Genomic DNA, 24772 nt, shown 5'->3' on the forward strand with positions numbered 1-24772 from the left:
TCTTAAAGCAACGCCCTGGCTGCCGATTAAAGTGAAAGCGATCTCTTAACTAAAATAATTTAGTTGCATTAAAGTGGCTTCGATTTAAATCCACGGGCACCTCGCATAAGGCGCAATAATCGTCGTGCACTGTTCGCCATTATGCAATCCATGCGAAGTACAATTTATATATAATTACGCAGCAAAGCGAAATGTCCTGGAAGTTAGTGGTGGTAGTTGATGAGAGTAATTAGCTCGGAATTATTTATAAATGACTGAATCATTTTTTTTTCTCCTTCCGAAATGGAGGAAATGCCAAACGCTCTAAGCTCTTGAGAAATGCAATTTACTTCTAAATAGATTATTTAGAAGTAATATATCGAAAGAGAGAAAGATTTTCCAAATGGAGTAGGTGTGTGGGCGAGGAAATTAAAAGACTTCAGTTTATCATCGACATAGTGTAATGATGTTTTATGGATCTGAAATTTAAAAAGCTAAAATATTTAAGAGATGCCTGATATTTCACAAAGAGAAAGTTACTAAACATACTTCGTTCCAGTCCTAGTCGAGGATTACAAGTACATGAAGGACATTTCCAGAGGTTTTGAAAAATTAATTTGCCTTCTACGAGAAAGCGCATGTCCATGAATGGCATAATGCTATTTTTCGGAGTTTATATCCTTATAGCGATCATGAATTTCTTATATATAAGTAGGAATTCCCCTACGGCTTTTTATTAACAACCTCTCAGTGTAAATAATACGTAAATATTGTTTTCCATGGCTGGGTACAGAATATTTATTACTTAATCTACGCCAAAGTGATGCTTGATCTTTGCCACGAGTTGCCTCGATATGCACTTTCTACAAATCGTGGCAAAGGTGGTTCCCGTTATTTGGGGTTCCTTAATTTTAAAGTTTCCTAATTGTTCTTTCTTTCTTGTAAGTTACTCGGTTTCCACTGTAAACTCTTTTTATTTCTCAAAACTATCAGAAAATTCACGTTGTTAGACACAGCAGACTATGTAGGAACTTTGATTAACTGTAACGTGGTATGGATTAGATTTCTACGAAGCCCAATGGATGAAAGGCCAATTAGCCTAACATGTTACGCAGAATATATACAGGGATACTCCAGGATGGATTAAGTAATCAACATGAGTAATTATCAAAATAAATCCCGTGTAAATGTTTATTTTAGAATCAGAAGAAGAATTTGGCGGTCTTGGCAAATTCGTAGCGTACGCGTGTGATTGTAGCGAGATACGTTCGATAATTAATAAACTTTTCTGTCACTAGCGTCCATGGCGGTGCCCCAATACTATAGCGTTCTTCTTCTTCTTATGTTATGGCACTCTAAGGCATGTGAAATATTCGCCGACTACTGCCTTCAAGAGTATACTGCACTACACTGTACTGCTCAATGCATGTTATTTGGACAAAGTACAAAATACACCAAGCGATACAATTTCTATACATGGGCATATATCAGTAAACCTCGATGCCCGTTATGGCCAGTAGTGGTAACGAGAAATCGCCATCGGCATCTTTCTCATTACCGCAAAATGAAATGGGTGTCAACCTACTTGCTCGTTTGAAAACTTTACTGGGATGCAGAGTTCAATTTGAAATAGTGAAACGTAAACTATCCCAGTAAACACAAACAGGACATGGTCATTTCAGGATTCGTGTTTCCCTGTCACTTTGGAATTGGACCCATGTTAATATACTTATATGATGATCCTAGAAGGTTACGCTTACTGAAGATTGGTTCCTATCCTCGGTTCCAATGCGTGTACGATATTTTCTTCTTTCTGTATTTAGGAAAAATATTTAGGAAAAAATTTTCAGGCATTATTTTTCCGATGAGCTTTTTCTTCACTTACAAATATAATTATACATTATTTTAACGCAATATTTAATACAATTATCATTTTAGTTTTTGTTAGCTAAGATATTTTTAACTATTTAAAACTGTTATACGTTTACAACTATTTATTATATCCATTATATTTATATGAATACTTTTTGGAATTATATATTATTTTAAACGAATGATTAGCACTTTTCATGTTTTGGTTTCATTGATAAAAGATTCCATATTTCTTTCTCCAAGACTCATTTAGAGTTATAAGTTTCCTGCGAATCCTTAATTTCTGGAGTTAGAAGTCCTAACCGAGGAATGGGCTTCTCTAAACCGTTGCCGTTGATTGTTTTATACTAACAAAACATTAACAGAATTTACAAGGACTATTTCGGGGAGATATATACACACACACTCTTGGTGCACTCATTACCATTTTGCTACGAACAGCCAACTCAAAAGTCAATTTCTTATCTCGACTGTGTCAATGCAGAACATGTCGCAGATTGGATGACCGATGTTCATGTTTTCGTGGAATCTTCTGTTCATAAAATCAGTGTCAATTTTTAATGCTATTATTTGTAATTACAAAAACCTTTTCTGAAAAAAGTAAATGTATCATAATGCGAAGGTCGGTACCAAGAGCAAGTACGATATTTTTCATAGTGCTAAATTAAAATGGCGCTGATTCATAAAAAGTTTCTTTTTGTTTATAAAGGGGAAAAAAAAAAAAAGGGTCGAACTGTGCTTCCTTAGATCTGCTACTTGTTTGGCATAAATTTATCAAAACACGACAGTTGCAAGCAACTTCCAGTCTGTATTCTATATCCGAATGACAATGCACTTCATTCCAGAGCAATCGATTGTTGGAACTGTGCGCCTAGCATTTTAATTGCATTTCTAGAAGCACTGCTGTTTTCTAATTTTCTGTATCTCATTTTTAATTAAACATTAAGAAATGGGAATCCAGTTGCTGTCTCGTAGGCAGAATCTCATTTTCAGTAACTTAGGTTGCGTTACCGACCTTTAAAGTGAGTAATTCTATACGCTAACAAACTAAACAGAGGTTTTCTGTAAGGAATGCTTAAAATTCGAAAAGTTTTTTTTTCCCTCTCCAACTGAAAATGAACTGTGTTAATGAGATGTCACATTGTATAAAAACACGTGGGAAACTAAGATACATGGGGAAATAGATTTGTATAATCTGATATAAATTACAGATTTCAAACCCTATAAAGTTTTTATTTGATCTGCCAATGGAGTAACATTGCAGGAATGTATCGAGCCTCATATACTGCTCTCGCCTGTTTTTCGACTGGATAAGAATAAATAAAATCATAAAATAGTGATTTACAGTTCCAGCTGAGTAAACAAAAACTAGTTTATGTTGGAAGTTTTCTCAACTTCCACCACTATTACATAAAAAAAGCGTACTGTTTACTACAATAATTTTATGCCATGCTAAATGCTTAAGCATTCTTCTCATAAGTCAGGTTTATTCGCCCCCCCCCCTTTTTTTTTTTTTGCCTCAGAATAAGTGACTTGCATCCTTCTGGTATTCCTCCAGAATGCTTCGATAAAAATTATTTTAAGTAACAATGAATAAAGAGAATAAAAATTGGTTTTAAAAACTGGTCGTTACTCCTGGATTTTACGATATCTCAAAAGAAACAACGATAAACTGCCGGAGGCTGAGAAATGTTCCCTGTCGGAGCCGATAGAGGTTTAAAAGAGCAGCAGCAACAACCCTATCTCCAAATCAGATAAAACTTAACTGAGAAACTACAGGCGTACTGAACACACTGTCAACTTAGGTGCCTATAGGATTTTTCAGTAATAAATCTTAGACAAACTTCTGTCAGCCTTCCTCTAGATGTCGTTCTGGCATTTTTTTTCTCTCTCTTTTTCTCTCAGTGGAAATAAGCAACGCAAAGCTAGTAAAACTAAAGGATTTAAGATAAAGGGCAAAGCCCATGCTATCAGATTACAGCACACTTAAGATCGCAGGGATAAATCATATGAAACTTTAGGCTTACTTTTTATTCTCTTAAATCCTGAGGAATTTCCAAAGAAAATCCCATGTTTAGAATGCAAAGATATTATATGTCGTTTTTCTTATGCGTGACCAAAACAAACTTTTTCGGATCATGTACTCTGTCAGTATTTTTCTAAAGGTAACAAATTAATATTGAAATTTTTCGCAAGGCAATCGCGCAAGTATTAATTAGACAAGTATTTTCGACTAAATGATACTATTATACGAGTGCTGCGTAATCCTGGAAACGGCATTTGCTCACTTTGCTCTAGACCACCAAGAAGAAAGACCGTTTTAAATTCAGTTTTAGTCATCGATTAGAAGAACTTTTTCTAGGGTTTTCTTCAGGAAGATTTTCAACCTCTGCACATTAAGTAGAGTATTCCTTTCGGGATGGGAAGGGGAAAGGTTAACCCCATAACTTGAGGAAATCGGCTACGTAACTCATATTGTTTCAAACAATAATATGTACCTGTTAGAGTTTAGGACTACTAGATGGCGGCAGCTGTAATCTCTCCCCCTGATGCCTCTGGAATCCTTAGGCTCTGCTATCGGTGATGTTAATGGTTAGGGCTGGTCTACTCCATTTTATGAATAAAAGGCATTAGAGGATTTTTTTAAATATTATTATTTGTTGCAACTAAGGTCTGGGCATATGTTCCTATTATGCCCGAGAATTGCATGTTTCATAGGAAAGGTTTTGTCTGTTGCTTATAGAAGGAATAATTGGAGCTTTTGAGGGAAGAAACTCTCTCACTAATGTATCAGATCAACCTTCAAAAAAGAGTTTTTTGCATTCTTAAAGGGAGAACCTGAACATCTTTCCAAGATGTTCAAAGCTTAACTGATTGGCCATAGCACTTTCACATATTTTAAAAATGATTCTAAAAACCTTTTAGAGTCCTTATATTCATTGAACAACAGCTGAGTTAAAAGAGAAAGCAGCTATGATTTCAAAATGTGACAGTAGTGTTACATGTAACTGTAGAAGTTGAAATAAATAAATGTATATGTTTCGAAAGTGTAAAACATTTGTGCGGTGTGTTTTAGTCACACTTGGACTAAAACTTGGAGCAGGATAGGATGTTCAAAGATCTGTGACATTTTTGTGTGACAGACAAGAAAGAAGATTCAAATATAATCTTCTAACGACATGGTCGTTTAAGAATGATCTTTAGAAATGTAAAGTAATAGGATAACATGCTTTGGAACTGATATGGTTTTGCAAAATGACGCGACTGCGTTGACTCAATGCGATTTCAAGTTGCGTAGACCTGTAGTGAGATACGACGGATTGAGAAAACGAAGCAATAAATGTTCACATCCAATGAGTTCAAATAGATTATAATAATGACATGAAACACGTGGGGTATTTACATATTATCAACAGATATCATGTTCAAATAACATAAATAAAATAAAGACCATTAAAGTAAAAAAAAAAAAAAATACATATTAATGTTATATTTAATGGCATTTGAGAAATTCACTCTGCATGGGTTTCAAGAAAGAAGAAGAAAAAAAAAACCGTACGACTATTTAACATAATACGGGGTAGCCCATAAGTCACGAAGGGATTTAAACATACTGTATAACAACAAAGAATAAAAATAATTAATTAATAAAAAATGTTAAATAAAATAAAATGAAGGATGTTCCGAGCGATGAAATTCACCTATCGCTTAAGGACGTTCACAAGACATCCACGTCACGTGTACAGTGGGATTCAAACTCATTTCCTTTTCGTTGGAGAACGGAAGCACCATCCGAACTGTAACCAAGCCTGCTACATATTGCAATAATAACTGACCTCAAACTCAGCGCTTGCAACTCCTCAGTTTCACTGACCGGTGTGCGACCATACTTGATGAACTAATGATTTTAAAAAGCGCGGTTGGATTGACATAGTATACGGAGGATGCTTGATATGCTTCTATGTCACTATCACACGCATATATTACATCAGCGAGCTCTACTACGTGCTTCTACAAAATGAGTATCATTCACGTCGTCGAGCATGAATATTCATGTAATTAGCATAAAATTACGGAAAAGTAACATTGTTAATAAGGGAATTAACATAAGGGAGGGGGGAGTAATGAATATAAGTTGAGCGAGCGTAACCTAAATGAAAAATTGATTATATAAAGAAAACCTGTGCAGAATTCATGACTAAATAACCACACGTATTTTTTTTTTTTTTTAACGATAGAAAGCGCTGCTTCACGCATTTGGATTCCATTGTATTCATGCGCCCTATCTGTATGTTATTCCTAGTATTGTTCCCGACTGTACTGACGATGTCCTAAGACACTTAGGTCGAAATATTTACGTATTAAAAAAACCTATTACTGTGGTTTTACGTGTGTTTATTTAGTCTAGATGAAAAAGAAAAGAGTCGCATTCGGGGGGGAGGCAATGTTACATGAACGAGACACTGTAAAATCCCCCTTCAAAAGGAACAATATTTCACCACAAATGATTAAAAGGAAATTCTCGGAGCAATTCAAAAGGCTGCACGAGGAGGGTAGGCATTGCAATCCGTGGTCTTGAAACAACGGATGATAATCGGCTCTTCCAATGTTATTAAATATTTACATAAACATTTAAGAATGATCTTTAGAAATCTAAGGTAATAGGATATTTTTTTTTCCTTTTTGCCTTTTTCTTAAAATCTGTTTAGGAAAGCTAATTATTTTTATAGCAGATTCAACAAATTGTACAAAGCAAATAATATTGAATTAGTTTACAATTATTTAATTGAATATTTAACAAAATTAAATAATTTTGTATGATTTGGTATAGTAATTTGTAAATAACTTTATATATAATATACTTAAATATTTAACAACATTGTGACTTCAGCGTCTTCCTGTCTTAACTACATTATCAAAGAATAATCGTAACAAAAGAGCCAAAGGGAAATAAACCATGGAATTACCCATCCAATCCAAGCAACAGAGACAAGACATATTCAAAAATCGAATTACTATGCAAAAATAAAAAATTACTATGCGACTTTATATCCTAACAACATCCAACAATCTCATCTAATTTTTCCTATCAGAGGAAACCTGTCAGATGGAGTTCCACCCCTTTTCGAAACTGATCAACCATATAAACAATCCTCCTCCTTCTTTCCCCCTCAGTCCTCGCAAGAGCACTCCGAAACGCTCATCTCCGATAACAAGGGCACGTGACCTACCCTCTCTCTCTCTTCACTCAGAGGATGTGCCACCATACGAAATAGCATAGATTCTCTTTACCTGTTTACTCGATACCTTTTAACCCTTTCCTTTTTCTGTCACTTCAATCTGTTCTATCTTCCTATTTTTTTTTTTCAATTCTTAGTCCTAATCTTTCCCTCCCCAACACTAAACCATGCTCTGAAACAACGAAATTAGGATCTTCAATTGAAATAGATTCATTTTCTAAAATGCACTTCTATATGAAAAACATCGTGTTCGAAAAGGTGAATTTATTAGCTGTGATTCAGGTATTTACTCAGACTACGTTGACCTAATATAAAAGAGCCTGTAATAAAATTTGCTATTTGGTGAATAATTAACAATTATCAAACTTTAATTTATGCTTAAATACTTAAAATTCAGAATTAACTAATGAGAAAAACGACACATCTTTTCTACAACAGATGTGTTATATATTTTTCTGAAATACGAAGCAGAATTTTTGCTTTATATGTGTAATACATTTTGAAAATGTTTATCCGTTAGCCGTAGTCGATTATAAAGTTATTATTTTTTCAAAAATAATGGTGAACTACCCAGTAAAAAAAATCTCACCAGGAACACCTCGTGGGCAATGCCTACAAAGTCAACCTAGGGTCGGAAACGGCTGAAAGGGAAAAACCACCATCACCACTTGTGACTTACAAGAAAATTCTTTACGCGAATACAAATGCATTTTTTATTGTGTGCCTTATTTACGTACACTTAAATACCCGCCATGCTTATCTGTGTCTCTATAACAGATTGGTATGGTTTGGTAATCCGAAATTGGTAAATAGTAAGCAGAATGTGAGAGAAAGGAGATATGTTACACGGAGGAAATAAAAATGCTCTGCAATAGTTCCTGATTAAAAATAAAAACAATTTTTTTTACGGGAACCGTATTTTTTAAAAACATCTGTGTATCTAAAATAGCCATGTCTGTCTGACGTAAGATCATGCTTTTGTGAACTCACATCCCTTGAACATAGTTTTTTTGCTAAAATCTCATCTGTTATTGTCGAAGTACCTGTCGTCTTTTAGCTCAACACTCATGCTCGAGTTCCAGAGCTACCCTAAGTTGGGCAAAGCATGAAACGGGATAATTAATAATAATACAGTGTCTGTTTGTCATCCATCACATAAATTATTTTATGTAGTTATTTGCTAATCATACGGGTAAATTATATTCTTGGTCTCAAATTGCATATTAGTGCAATATGCACACTGATGGTCTAGTTATATATTATCAATGTAAATATGACTCACCTAGAAAGTATGGTATTATCAAAGTAAGTTTAATAACAGAATTCCAGTTCAAAAAAATACAAATGAAGAGTTTAGTTTTTAACCTCTTTTGAACTTCCACGCAACTTTATTCCACGTTGTACCGCAGTGTAATAGGATGTGATTTGGATGGATGGATGTAGCATCATCACCCCCCACAGGTGTCTAAATAGAATGCATCACGCAGAAACTCTAAAAGACCTTTGAGGCTACCATGAAAGCAATATAACTTTATTAGTCAGAGCCACAACATTCTTCACTTAATACTTCAGTGAAAGCAAAGAACAAGTTTAATGAAACTCGTGATGTTGGGAGTTCTGCGGTTCTATACCATGCCAATCGATTTAGTCCTACAAGAAAAGAAAGGCGTGTCCGCTGGTTTCGCTTGACCTTTCGTTCTTAATCTGCAGAAGTATCAGATAATAACGTGATTTAAGGGAGTAGATTGAAACATTACTCAATGTCTTCTATGGTAACGGTTGGCATTCCTAGTAAGAGTCCTCCATGATTTTTTTTTGTTGTTGTTGTTCGGAGGACAGGACAGTCGAAACTTATGCTGATTACTTTAAAAGTTTATTTTGTTTGTTGTCGAGATTGTTTTATTAATAAATATTTAGTTGGATATTCTAGACACCTGTTTTACTTTGCCAAGTATGTTGTCCTCTGTGAGGAAGAGAAATTTGAGAAAGTGCTACAATCCTATGATGATACAGGAGGATATATCTGTAATGCTTACAAAGATGTAAACGCATTTTCTTAAAAAAATTATGTTTGTTTGTTTGTTTGTTTTTTTTAATTAAAACAGGGTACTTTAATATAGTTCAAAAATTCTTAAAATAAAAGTTTTTTTTTTGAATTCTTAATTCTTCGGACAAATAGGATTCATTTATTGATTTATTTTATAATTTTGAAAGATAATAGTGTGAGTATTGTTGATGTTGCAAATAGAAATGTTTATCTGGAAATTTTAATGGTAAAGCTATATGTTTCGGTATTTTTTTTTTTAAATTGAAATGTAACATGGAAGGTTACCCACCCCTCTAATAACTCGTTAGTTTCAAATTTCCTTCGTGTGTGTATGTGTGTGTGTGTTGCGTTTTGGGAGTTACCCACCAAGTCGTTGTACTTTGAGTTTTACAAATGCTGGACATTGTGGATGTGCATTCATGGGAAGAACTCTGCTTAATTAAGCTTGGCTAACAGGTGAAAATCTTTTGTCTTCAATGAATTAATTATGAAGGTATGCACGCAGTAAAGTCTCGCACACAACTTCACTAAATTGGTAGATGACTTATTCTTTACGAATAAAGGCATCTACCGATTCATTACAAACGTTTTCTACAAATAAGAAAATTTGGAATTCTCGAAAAATCGAAATTAAAGATCAGTCATCGGAAGTTGCTAAAGGATATGAAATTCCACTCACCCAACAAAGTATGTCCGTGTGATAGAAAAGCTTTTGATGAAAGTGTTCTACCACAAACTTTTATAAAATGTGGTGCTTTTTTCCTCTTTATTGCATTTTTATTTTCAGTAATTAAATTTGAACTTCCAAAGGTGTATATGACACAAAGAGGAAAATACTACTGATGGGTTAGCTATTCACTATTGCTAACACTAACTCTAGTAACTGGAAGCATAATAAAACTCGACCGGTTTTTCAAATCTGGTTTTAAATATGATATTAAACATTGCACGTAACAATATTCATGATTTATTTTGTGTACCAAGTAGGTAAACTTTGTACATAAGACATTGATATTTATTACCCTTCCTTTTTATCTCATAAATACATAAAGAATTCACTACAGAAGTAACGGAGATTCTGTACAGCGAATTCTTTTAATTTCGTGTCATAAATCACATTCTTATTATGTTTAATTTATTTTGAACTAAGATCTCATACAATTAAAAGTAAAAATTTAACTAAGCTGTTTATTTATTTGAACTGCTACAAGAGATGTTTGTGTTCCTTTCTTAATTTTTTTGCGTATAAATTCCACTATAATAGAATTTCTGTGCGCAGTCTTATTTTCTAAAAGTAACGCTGAGAAAACGCGACTCAAATATTCTCTTTCATTCCCCTGGAGGAATTTTTTTAAAACATGTTAGACGTATTGTAATTTGTTTTATTATTAAATTTTAAATCCAGTCAGTTTTAATATGTAGGCTTAAGGAAATTGTTTAATTAATAAACAGGACATAAAACAGTTTCTACAGCAACCTGTGGGAATCTCGTGACACTCATTAAAAACGCATAGCATGTTAGAAACGAAGACGAACTTAGAAGAAATATTCTCAACAGACTACAACGTATTTTTTTAATGTTATAAACATCCTACCCAACTGGCAGTAACTTGTGTATAGAAGCTTAAGAATCTCAGCCATATTTATAGATATATTTAAATTCGTGTCTTTTATTCTTTATGAAAAAAACAACAGCTTGATAGCATATTTACTTCGTAAAATATTTACTTCTATTTAGAGCACATAAATGCATATTTGCACATAAATGCATAAATGATATTTATATTATGGGCATGTCAATGGAGTTAATTCCTGCTTTGTTTATTTAAATACTTTATGGAATACTTTAATTATATTACCTCGACGTTTTTTGTGTTAAAATCTTCTTATGTTTTTGTTTATTTATTCTTTTTACTCTTAGGTGATTGCTGGCTCCTAGCTGCTGTTGCCAACTTAACACTTAATCAAGCCCTTTTTTACCGTGTTGTTCCTGATGATCAGTCTTTTGTGAAAGACTATGCTGGCGTCTTTCATTTCCGATTTTGGCAGTACGGCCGATGGGTAGACATCGTTGTCGATGATCGTCTTCCAACTTTCAATGGTCAACTAGTTTTTATGCATTCCAAACATCACAACGAATTTTGGAGTGCTTTATTGGAAAAGGCTTATGCAAAGTAATAATAAATTTTATTATGTATATTTATTGTTCATCTATAATACGGGTGTGTGTATATATATACAGGGTGTTCGGGATAAATTTGACAGTTTCGTAAGGAAAAAGAAAATCTTCTTTGTATCTATTAAATTTAATGAATTGACAAAAAAACATTACAGGCAGAGTTAATTACAATACTATCAACAAGATTTACTCAAAATAACCACCATTAGCATCGATCACAGCTTCAATTCTGCTTCGGAACCTCGAACAAGCTGATGCTACAGTCTCCCTGGGAAGGGCCGCAAAAACTGTTTTAATTTTATCCATTAACTGGGCTTTTGTATTACTGGAAGTGCGATTGGTGTCTTTTTCAACTGCGCCCCATACAAAATAATCCATGGGGTTAAGGTCTGGGGAGTTTGGAGGCCAAACATTTGGACTGGTGAAGTCGTAGAAATTTTCAGACAACCATTTTTGACTTCCCAGAGGTGTGGCAAGGGGCCGAATCCTGCTGCCATACATACGGCCTACCATTGGCTACCCTTGTTATCCAGGGCTTGACTACAGTTAGCAACTCCACGAACAAAGCCCGAATTCCAATGCCAGGGTTCTTCAACACCTGTTCCTGCAGATTTGCGAGGAATTATGCTGTACGAACGCAATCAGATCGTCTGCTAGGGATCTTTCTTCTTGCTACATCCTCGTAGTCACCATTGCAAGTCTCTAGTTCATGCCTGATTGTTTTTACTGTATTCAGGGAGCATTGGGCAGCAGTCGTAATATCCTTATTTTGATGGCGGGCACGAATCATCATGATACAAGTTATTCTCTTCCATGATTCAGGTGGGTTCCAGCTATCCATCCTTTCTGACATCTTGTATATGAATGAAGAAGGGTCCAAACTTTTAAATGAAGAGAAGTGTGTGTTAATACATGTAACTTACGGAAAAATATAATTAATTATAAATATGTCAAATTTATCCCGAACACCCTGTATATATATATATATATATATATATATTTTTTTTTTTTTTTTTTTTTTTTCAAAGAAATGTTTTATTATTAGGAATTATAAAGCTTTAAATTTAGGAATTAGAAGTTTTATTATAAGGCTGTTCCACGTAACCAAGGTAGATGGAATAAAAGATGAATGAGGTTCGGTGAGTTAGCACTTCAGCTGTTAAGAATGTTGGTAGATGTTACTCTTGTTGTTATAGGTTTGGCATAAAGCACCTATGGACATATCTGCAGAAGATATGTCTATGGGCATATCTAAGGAAACTGAATGTCTTTGAGACAGAGGCTAGATAGAGTCTGTGAGAATGGAGGCGCCATTTAGTCAAAATGCCCTCTTCTAAGCAGAATCAACCATTTTTAGAGAGATTTAGCGCATCATTTGAAATGTGAAATTAGTATTCCAAGGTTGGCGGATTTCGGACTTGTGCAGAATTAGTAAACTTGGACAGATGAAAAATAAAGTCTGGAGATACAAATAATACCAAGCAGGATGTAGAAATGATGTGTTTGCACCAAGAAATGCTAAGTGTCGGTCCGCGAAGCAAAATTTGATTTTTTTTCTGTTAAACTGAGTATTATCACAGATAGGGAGAAAGACAAAATTGTGTTTTCGAAACATTGAATGTATCTGGGCCATTGAGAGACGGTATGGAGATCATTTTAAGGTCACTGATTGTGGATGATCTTGACTCCTCAAATGTTGAAGTGCAACAAGGTTTGTCGTATTAGTATGAGGAATGGGAAGTGCTATCATCAGTAAAACTATGGCTAGGGCTTGAGGTCAGTGAGACAAGGTCTTTTCTATATAAGGAAAGGGGGGGGTGAAATAATAGAGCCCTGAGAAACACCTGTATTAGTAGGAAAAGCTCGAGAGAGCCATTCTTTGATTGTTCACTGTGTGCCTCCATTACGTGCAGCGAACGATTAGAGAGAAAACTGGAAGATAAACCATAAGATAGCAGTCTGTTGACAATCCCACCCCAATGGCAAAACTCTATCAAGTGCCTTGAAATTGGCGGGGTGCAACAACACAGATCTCTCAATCTTTCCATAGTACTTGTAATAGAAGATGTGTAGGAAATATCTGCTATGGATATTGATTGGCGGAATCGATATTGGTGATCACATATTAACAGTTCTTCAGGTGTCGATGTTGATAACTGTTGATGACCTTATCTATTATTTTAGAGATGACTGCGGTAAGAGCAATAGGTTGATGGTAGACGCTGATCACCTTTTGTTTTAGAATCGGCACGAGACTGACTGACTTGTCTCCAGCTACACAGGCGTTATAAAGGTTCTTCGCGTCAAAGATAGGATTCGAACTGAAGTCTTTCTTACTAAAGGGCATTCTTGTTACCCGCTGAGCTACGGAGGCTCAATCAGTCCTCTAATTTCCAACGTCATTGGTACTTCGCACAACTCCCAATCGTGGCCTGTTTGTTTTTGTTGGACACTGTCCGACATGATGTGTTCGGGTGCACTCCTTTGCGGCCCCATAGTTGTACTGATAGTCATGTAACTAATTGTACCACGTCAAATAGACTTCGCGATCCTTTATCTGTCAGTATTTCTGGCAACATGCCCGACGATGATCTGTATTTTCCATTTATCACACTATTCTAGGTATAACTGAGATACTTGCACGTAGCCAGTCTAGGAGACCAAGTTTCTGAAATACCCTTATCAGCCGTCTGACTTCTACCTATCCAGTTTGAAGTCACTCAAGTTACGATATTTGTCCATCTGTTTATATTCGGTGTCTTCATGCATCATTAGTTCCGTGTTATTGGTTGGATTCCCTTTAACTTGAGAGATGTTTCTGCTTTTTTGGTTACTGAATGTACATACATGATATCAGCGGCTTGACAATGTAGTACATGTGAAGATTTGAAGAATCGTCATATGTATCCCCCCCCCCCCACAAAAAAAGTCTTTTAAGAAGAGCATATTCATATGTACCTAACTAAATAGCAGATTGCTTCGAATTATCACTATCGTTCTGGTAGATTTATTTCGTTGTACTGACTTTCTTACTAATTTTTATGTGTGTGACTCCCACTCTCGAATGGTTGCAAACCTATCGTAGATTAAAATTTTCTTGCTTTTTAATTTAAAAAAATGTATGCTTTATTTTTTCCATAATTCGTAGAGACCATGGAACTATTTCAAGCCACTGTAAGCCATATTAGTAAATAATACAAAAAAGTTTCTTTAAAAAATTAGGATTTCGTAGCTTAAGAAAAACTTTTTTTTTTTTGAATTAAAATGAAGTCAGAATTATTTTTGAATATTATTAAGTAGAAAAATTAATAAAAATCTCCACATATTTCGTATTTTAAAAATGTGCAAACAAATGTACAAACAATTCGAAGAATCTTCATACATAACTGAACGTTTATAAATTGTGGGTTCTGATGAACCAAAAAAGAAGAGAAAACTTTTAATGAGCACATCCGTCAATACCATGTGGATGTGAAAGGCGCACTTAAAGTAGACAGATGGCTCAGAAGTTGCAAATGACATTAAGAAATGTGAACGGAAAATAGTGCCGATTACCGGGGACCGAGAGTACTAACCCATTGATTACGGAACATATAAAGAATCTGAAAAATACTACGAAAAATTAAATGGGCCGAATACTGTATGGGAAGGAAAAAAAAAAAAACAGACTGGAATGGTCACAGACGGAGTGGAAAGAGACGGAGTATGATGGGATAAACTTACGATTTTTCTCTGGGACTGTGTGAAGCACAGATGGGCCTTAAACATGAGTTGAGAATCATTTACTGAAAAGTAGTGAAGTGGAGTTTAATGAGATTTTAAAGTTAAAAAAGAAAGAAACAAAACTTTGACGCAGCGGAATTTAAGACCTTGAAAACAAGAAGAAAAATATCCATATATAAGAAACTAATTTATTTTATTTTTTTTTTTATTTTTGCACGCTATAAAGCAAAAGAAATCTCATACACATATTTAATATTATTTTATGAAAGAAATCATCCAACGTACTAAAAAAATATAAATATTTGTTTATAAAATGTTCTTTTTTTGATAATATGAAGTTTTTATAGGGAAAAAATTAGTTATAAGGGAATAATTTATAATATGTGTATCCTTATATTGAATTCAACGCTGCGTAAATGTCCAAATGTATATATGCAAACTCAACCAGTTTAAATCCGTGATAAGTGAGAATTCATTGCTTCGTAACATACAATATAGTGGAGAATAACCAGTATTCGCTAATCTGAATAAATTAGCTTACCATTTAGCTATGTAATAGGCTAAATGGAGTTTCATTTTAATGAACAATACCGCCATAATAAACAGTATTGCCAGATAGAATATTTCGCTTTTATCAACTTAGCGGCTTTCAAACTACATCACTCCAAAAATTGATCCCTACAGCGATACGGCTCTGAGTTATGTTTCGTGAAAGTTTGTAGAAATTAATAGTAAAGGGAAGGTTAACTGACCTCAGTCAATTAGCTTTCCCTGTTTATTAATTTTGTATCATTACTGCTTATCGTTATGAACCATAATATCTCAGGGGAGTCAGAAATCGCAGAATGACAAGCTTGTTTGGAATTCAACTATGCGCTTCATAGCGAAAGTAAATTTGATTTATCGATTAATGGAATAGTTATCTCTAGTTTAATTTGTGACATACTCTTTGTCGAATCTGATTTCTCCTAGGTACTTTTTTATTATTATTAAATTTCATGTTTTATGAATTCGCCACGAGAAGTTGCGGGATCTGTATAATTCTGAAACTTTTCAAGCCACGATTTCTGACCACCATGAAAACAATGTAATGAGACCATAACGTCTCGAAAAATAATACAAAAACCCAAAACAATAAAAATTCACACAAAAAAATAAAAAAAAATAAACCAAAAGTCAAAAAACAACAAACCCATCAATGTTGTTGTTTATAAGAAAAAGGTTATAAATAGTCCTGACTGTTTTCCCCCGACAGCAAGAGTTTGTTTTACTTCGACTTCCAATTAATTCTGAGATTACTAATTGGGGAACCCCTCAGGGTATGAATGAGGAGGATGGCTAATTAGTGCGGTGAGTTAAAAGTTGAACTATGACTGTTCACCAGCAGCTTGCATGCGACTTTATAGGCTCAGAGACAGGTAGAGGAATGATGGAAGCCGGGTCAAGGGTGGAGTGTTTTATCTATTAAAAAACTCATAATACAGAGCAGCAAAGGAGTTTTCTGTATTTTGCGCTTTCAAGTCGGATTTAGATTTTTTTTTTTTTTATCTTCGGCTATTGAGAACTTCACTATATCCTGAGTGTGAGGTCAAGTTTTTATTTCAAACCATTATGATGTCCTTTATTTATTATTATTTTTTATACTGTCTTGGCGCACTTGTGAGTACCATGGATTGATTATCATTCGGAATTCTAACTAGAATATCGATAAAGGTGTTCATTCCAACCAGAATTATTTCAGTGGTCCGATAAGAGTAAGGATTCGGATCGAGAGCGTTGAAATAGAAATCACTATGAGAAAGAAGAATAAAATTACGGAGATTAATCCCACTTAGCATCATCGCAATGCTGGGAGTAGCTGAGGGAAGGGCGTTCTGTAGAAAAGAAACTTGAATGATGTTATGGTTTGAATTACCAAGAAGATGGGTGACATCCGCGAGGTATACTTAAAATCAAGAGTGGTATGTATGTAGAGGGGGGGGGGGAGGTGAATAGTGATGATTATCTAGTATTCTTGTGGATTTAATAAGCATCTCTTTCGGAAGTGAATCCCTTAATGTAAGAGGTGCCTAAATGTTTAGATATTCTTTCCAGCTTGGTGTGGGGGGTTGGAGAAAATAAGGAAGCTAATTGAAATGGCAAAGATTGAACAAGGAAGTCAGTCTCACCCAGTGGGATTGGACTGCAGGAATAAATGTACAAGGAGTTCACTGTGATTAGCGAAATTAGGGATCGATAAAGACAGAAAATGAACAATGAAAATTGGAGTCAGAGAAGATCAGAAAATAGGGGATTATAGAATCGTTCTCTGGATTGCAAATGTAACACCTTGTGTGAAAAGTGGGATCACGCGGATTCCATCAGTTATGTTTGTGTTTAATCCACGAATGTTGGTAACGTGGCTGTATAAATGTTTTGTTTTTGTGTATGTTTTTTTTTTTTTGTTTTCGATTTTTTTTTTTTTGCTGAATTTTTATTGTTTTTTATTCTTGTGTTGTTTTTCGAGACGTTATAGTGTCATTACGCTGTTTTCATGGTATTGAAGGATAATGGTGATTACAAAACCCGCATTCAATGCATGGTAATAGACTCGCGGACATGTTTCCTGGGCCATAACACGGCTTCGTGCTTAGAGGACATTCTGGTAAACTGGTATTGGGGTAGGGTCCTCCAAACACGATCTGTCACAGTAAATGGTAGCAGCGAAACATGTCAGTGTTCTTTTTTAAAATAAAATAATCCTAATGAGAGTATTCCTAAGATTTTGTTGTTTTATGTATATTTATCTTGTGATAATTTACCTTCAAAAAATTCTAGTTGAGAACGCAGTGAAATGACAGAGCGATGAGGTAACTCCTTCGTAAACAATCGGAAGAATAACAGATTCTCTGGTTGGGAAGACTTGAGTTTAAATCAGAACAAAGCACGAGGAATATTTTCTGGGTCTTTTCGATTGAACTTTTTTTTTTGGGGGGGGGGGGGGGCTTTCAGCCGCAGTGGAACAATTTATCTTCCGCTACGTTAGGAAAGTTTTGTTCTCCTCCCAGATGAATGCTGTAACTCCATGCATCGAGACCAAGAATAATGCTAAAGTAGCAAACCAGCTCATCGACACATTTTCTGGCTTTTCGGATGCCTTAAAATGCAAATGAAAGGCAAAACATACTCAAAGGGGACTGGAGAATTTAAAAAATGGGCTAATTAGTGATCAAAGTGTTCATGCCTATACTCACTCAATAAACATATTGCGTCTGTGCGGTTAGCCTAGTGGCTATGCGCTTCGCAACCATATGCCTGGGGAAGGAGTGTCCTAGGTTCGATTCCCATCGATGACGTGAGGAGCTTAAGGATTTTTCTCAGTCATATCCAAGTTAGCTGGTCTTGGACGTGGACAGCAGGGTTTTTTCCACCAGTTTATCTTGGGTTTTTCATCCCGCAACAGGCAAACCGGCCTCGTGAACACACAGGACATAGTACGGCAAGGAAGGCAACGAGAAACCACCTTGCTCATAATCATTTTCCTAGTATGGTAGCATATAGCTATCCCCACCAGTCGCATGGCTGAGGGAATAGAATAGCATAGAAACATATTGCCATCAGAAAAATAAACTCAGTATCTAATTCGCTCCTGTTAGTTTTTTTTTTTAATTAAATAAATCCGAAATTTTAAACTTGGTTGTTAAATAACCAACTTTAATTTTATATATTTTTATATACATTATTGAAAAGTTACATTTTTGCATATTTCTTCTTCTAATTACTGTAATTATTTGAAATAAAATTATTTTATTGTAGTAGTTATGTACTGCACGAAGATAACTTATGGCTTGTAAATGAAACTCCACTCACCTTTCTGGAAAAAAGCGTTTATTTCAAATATCTTTTATTTCATATAGCTTTGAGTAAATTCAGGTTAGTTGGAGAAATTGTGACATTAAATCAGTAAATCAATAATAAAATGTGGGAAATGAGAAATTTTTAAGTTAATTGCAAACAATAGTACTTTAAGGCCTATTTGATTAGTCCAAAACCCACAGGTGAGTTAAGTGGTCTCATACAGGGGTAGCAGGGTTTTTTGCTCTGGAAACTCAGGTCGCCATCCCACAAAACATGCAAACCAGTCCGACGAACACGCGCTGTTAATAGACAGAATGCTCTGAATTGAAAACAATTCAAGCATAAAAAAAAAAAAAAAACAGACAAACTCTGAAATCGACCAAACATACCTCTAGGCCTGAACTTCGTCGTTAATTGTAACTACATTTATTGCAAAGAGTGCATTCGAAATAATTTTCCATTTGTTGAACATTACCACCATATTTAGATAATCATTTTGCTCATTCACGTGATTTAGTTTTCAGCTAGCTGAATGTAATGATATCTGGAAAGCACGAATATGTCTTTCCTACATGATATTCATACGGTAATTCCAAAATGTCACGAACATATTCTCGCAAATGACTACATAACTATGCTAATATCCCTTGTTGATTCCGAACTAGTATTCTACTATATAAGTTAATTAGGGAGTTAACAGCACTTATTGTTACCTCGGACAGAAAGCAAGTAGCATGCATGACACATTGACTAACGTCTTCATTGCTTTTGCCGCGCAGTCAGTCAGTTGTGTAGTTCAATACATCCATTTTAAAGTTTTCTACTTAGCATATTATCCGATACATCAGCAGCAGGCATTTTCCTCACCGCTAATTTCGGACCATCAGCCGCCTCATCGAGCAAAACTTGGCTCATTTCGGTAACAAGAGCAGCTGTTAAATAAGTGAGATAGGCCGCTATGTTATCTCTTTGCAGTCCTCTCCAATCAAAATATACTTAAATTGTCATTTATTCCAGTGATTATCCCATCAAGAGTTTCAACTGATAGTGGTAAGAAGGGGAAAAAAAAACTCCAATTTGTTTCTCTGGGGATGGATTATATGATATTATGGTCTGCGAATATTTCTTTAGTGAAAGATGATTATCTGTTTGCAGTCAATGAAAGGCATAAAAAAGGAGGAGAAAAAAGCTAAATTACGAATGGCGAGGATTCTGTAAGGCTTAGCAGAGACTTGGAAATTCTTAAATTGTTTAATGTCGTGCTGATAACGAGTTACTGTGAACCACCAGGGACTCAATTTGAAACGTATTTTGAGTTAAGGATTTTTCGTGTCACTTATCCAACAGTCTTTTACTTTAAATTATCATTTCAATCACTGAGTCACGTGTTCTCCTGTGCAGAAAGGATAAGTTATTTCGGACTCAGCGTATCATTAGATTCTGAAATCATAGCAAACTGTTTAGCAAAGTTTTAAATTGACTTAAGCGATTTTACACGCAGTTTTCACCATTTATTTTTTATTTAAATAGAATGTAGGTTTAGTTTCTTATGTAGTATAAATATTATTCTAATTATTAACAATACAATCTGGTCCGTTACCAAAATTAAAGATTAATTTTTTAACAACAACAAAAAGTGGAGTTAGTCTACGAACGATATCCAAACATATTCAGCAATCATAATTTTACATTTTCCATCCACGCAGTTGTTATGATCCAATAATAATCAGCGTTATCGCAGAAAATATTTCTCAGTTTAGAGACCAACAAGGAAATCTTAGAAAAATTATTCCCTAGCGGCGAACCAGACTTCTTTCAAATTACGTCACTGTTAGTGTTGTTGCTAGGCTGATGTCAGATGTTTTGCGCAAAAAAAAAAAAAAGATTATATGTGAGACAGAAATAAATACGTAGGACGCGCTATCGATTTTTTTCATTAGTTACATGATGAAAGACAATAGTTTTTCATGAATATATGATTGCGTTTCAATATATTTAAATGTATTTTTGTCCTAGAAAACATCTCATCTAATTACGACATTGATTATTTGGAATGCTTGATTTATGGATGCCATGAGATAAAGCAGGTAACGCGTAACTGAATGCTTCATTAAACTCTTGGATCCTCAAATGTAATGTTAAATGGAAAATAAATCGAATTTAAATACATGAAGGATTCCATTAAAACACAAAGCATTAATATCGAACATATACAGTCTGAAGTATGTCAGACCACTACTTTAAGTTAAAACGATATATATCATCAAAACATAAGGGGGAAAGTGCATAGTACTGTAATGATACATCATTACGAGTAGGATTCATTTACTTTTTTAAAATTTCAGTCACAAATAAATTTCAAAAATGACTTTCAATCCTCACGTCTCTCTAATGTAAAAATAAAGAAAAGGAACATTTTATCCACTTTGCTGACTTATTTTATTTAGACCAGTCACGGTTTGGAAGAGAAAACAAATGTTTTGGAATGAAGTCCAAATAAAATGAATCTTTCATGACACGACATCTTTTTCTCTACTGCACTTCGGTGTAGTGTCCATTGCAGTTTACCTAATTCAATGAATTTCGCTAACAGCTAGAGTGGTACCAACTTCTTTGTTTCTGTGTGATTCATTTCTTCTCGGACTTCTACTTTGGCAAACTTAACATCTCTCTCTCTCTTACTATCTGTATCCATTACTTTTCTTTTCTGTCTACTTTCTCGCCGTAAAATCCATATATTCGTTATCGCAACGTACAGCAAGTATCGCTACGTGTCTGGAATTTGATTTCTGATCATCTAAATTCTTCTAGACGATGCTGTTTAGCGAACAGCCTTCCTAATTTGAATTTGTTTATCTTCAACTTTTGAAATACTTTACTTCATGTAGCCTACTACTTTTCTTCCCGTTCTAGAGTGATCTTTGATCTCAGGGGAGTTCTCAAAATTTTTTCCTGTTTTTATTTTTTTTTTCAACATATCGTTTTATTGAAAAATAAACACACAAATAAATAAATAATAACTAGAAGGAATGAATATTTTACATTTCTTCTCATATAAATAAATAAAAAAAAATTGCATTTTTTTTTCAACTTCCATCAAGAAGGAACAACTTTAACTTTTTTTTTCCAGTGATGTTTCCAATGTTGGGGTAGACAAATGAAAAAAAAAAAAAATTTTTTTTTTAAACTTTAACAAAGTGAGATGTAAAAGGTGTGTGTGCAGTTTTGAATAAGTAATAGTGTGTGTTGGAAATTTGGGGAAAAAAGTTTTATATTCTTGTTTTACAGTTTACGTAAGTCAATTTTCTTTGATTGTCTATTTTCCAGTTGTTTAGGATAGTCCTAGCGAAAAGAATATTATTGAAAAGTTTGGTTAATTTTTTAATTAAATTGAGTCCACTATTGTTATAGAGTTTTGTGAGTATTTCATCAATTCCTGGTGCATTTGATTATTTCGTTTGATTAAGTGAAAGGATTACTTGATCATTGATAGCATGACCTTATTTCTGGCATTCAGCAATTCCAAACAACCACAACCGATCATAGCAAATGCATTATAACAGAGCAGTTGTTATAGATGGCACTTTCAAGATTTTTGTTGTTAATCCTCCAAGTATGGCAAAATTTAACAGTACAATAAGAGGATGAGTAAGTCTATTACAGAGTATTCTAAAACCAAACAGACAAGTTGTTAATATTTAAAGCCTCACCACGAAATAAAGTATGTAATGCAGTATCCACTTCGGCATCATTGCCATCCATCAGCATTTAAACTTCAGCAAGAAAATAACATATAAGCTCCATCTCAAAGGAAGCTTATGTGTTATTTTTCTGTACCAACAGAAGAGATAATTATAAGGAATTCATATTAGTTCATATTAAACAACATCGAACGTCTTATTAACCTTTTAAATAAATCTGAATCAACATTTGATCATATATTTCCTAAAATTATTCTGAACGCTTTCTAGTAACCGAATCGAGATCATGAATTATAATGCTCGATACATTGCGAATGAACTGGAAGCAAATATTTTATAAAGCTGAAAATGAAAACCATTTCTCTAACTTATATTAACTCGGAAGATATTCTCAAAATTTGTGCGGTTTTCAAAACACTTCCTTTCGTTTACGTGACAAAATAGTTACAATCACTTTCTCTTACTTAAGACGAGTTTCGGATAATTAATGCGATGTTGTTGTCACATACTTCTGATACGGATAGTCTATTCAAATACCTCGGGGAGATTAATATGCACTTATGTGCTGCTCAATAAATATTCAGGAATGTGCTTGTTAAATAAGTGAATTAAAGAGGAATAAATATTTGAAAGGATGAGACGCTGTACTTCTGGGATAGTCAGTCATTCATAAACCAAAGGGTTCCGGTTTGAATTTTACCTCGGGTATGGTAATAGCTTTCTTCTTTCACGTGGAGAGTACACACTAAGTCGCTCTAAACTTTTCTGTATAATTAATGCCAGTAATTAATAGTGTAGCTGTCACATTCCGAAAACACAGATTCTTGTTTGAAATTCCCCTTAAGTCGAAAGGAATTAAATATTCCAAATTTTGCAATTCTCATGTTACCATTAATTCTTTCCTTCAAGAATTCATTTAGACCGGATTTTTAAGCACCTGTGTTACAAACGCAGGTGCGGTAAAATCTTGCAAAGGTCAGTACTTTATTCATAAATGGAAATGTTTGATTCCGTGTTACTCTTTGAAGTTCTATTAAAGCAATTGCTAATTAATCTAATTTCAAGTTACTTTCCAGTAAGGTAATAACTGGATATATAAAAACGTTATTAAACAGTTTTATTTTATTTCTTGTTTTTATGGCATTCTACATCGAACAGCCTTTATTGGATCATTTTAATTCAGATCAGATTCTTAGGTAGCAAGTAAATTTCGTACAATGTGATAGTAATCTGCAAGAGATTTTCTATCTTGGAATGCAATACGGTTGATTTAATGCTGTGTCATCCATCCTCTCTCTCAGGTGAAGTCTCAATGTTGCAACCTTTACTTTGGTTACAATGCTGATATGGTATCAGTGGGATAGATCCACTTCCCTCAAGGCAGTTAGAAAGTTGCGCTCACAGCAGTAGTTAGGTAGCTCTGTGGAGAAGATTTAATGGGGGGACGGCACTGTTTTAATTGGGTCATACAGGGTCACGCTTTGAGCCTGGTTGGCATTATATCATGTACAGCAAACGGCCTGAACTGGTTTGTGATTGGTCTTTTGAGATCAGCTGATACAGCATCATTTTTAGCGTAGTTTTAATTCCTCCCCTTATCAAAAAGTAATTAAATTTATCCCCCCGACTTTTGTTTCGAGATCGTAATAGGCTAACCTGTTTGTACTGTAACCAATGGGACAGAGAGTCACGTCATGGAGGCTTGGCTTATTTTTGACCCGAGTCGGGGTCGTGTGTTTTTCCGTCTCTTTCCTCAGTTTCTTGAAAGCTTTTAGGGTAATATTCTTTTTGAGGTCAGACGGTTGTTTATATCACGTTTTTTCCTCAGTTTCTTGAAAGCCCATACCATGGTTATATGTCACTATCAGTTCTCTTAAAAGCGGTAGTGACACTTGTTTTTTAAGTTAATACTCAGGTGTCATTTTTTTTTTCAATCAGTTATGGAACTTCACAGGTAGCACATTTTGTATATAAAATCAAGAGGGATAATATCTTTACTTGTCTTGTTTGTATGTATAGAAGTGTTAAAAATGGAAGCAGGTCCTTCTACAAGAACTGAGCAAATTGATGATCCTATTAATAGTTTTAATTTAATCTGTAGTTGAGGGTAGGGATATTTCTGATACGTTTTAAGCTGTTTGCTGTTGCGTCGTGTGTGTTTTTTCCCTCACTTTGTGCCCCCACGACCTTGTTT

The 24772-nt window shown here is 34.6% G+C and overlaps 1 protein-coding gene across 1 annotated transcript in view; it reads left to right on the plus strand.

Moving 5' to 3' along the window:
- Positions 1-24772, plus strand: part of LOC150102409 (calpain-B-like) — a 913019-nt gene that overhangs the window by 663352 nt on the left and 224895 nt on the right. The window contains exon 7 of the mRNA XM_090399770.1: positions 11060-11312. Coding sequence (XP_090255896.1) covers positions 11060-11312 — 253 coding nt within the window. The remainder of the gene's footprint in view (positions 1-11059; positions 11313-24772) is intronic.

Source organism: Typopeltis vanoorti, chromosome 10 (genome assembly GCF_054136105.1).
Source record: "Typopeltis vanoorti isolate ZY-2024b chromosome 10, IOZ_Tvanoo_1.0, whole genome shotgun sequence".
Classification (NCBI taxonomy): Eukaryota; Metazoa; Arthropoda; class Arachnida; order Uropygi; family Thelyphonidae; genus Typopeltis; species Typopeltis vanoorti.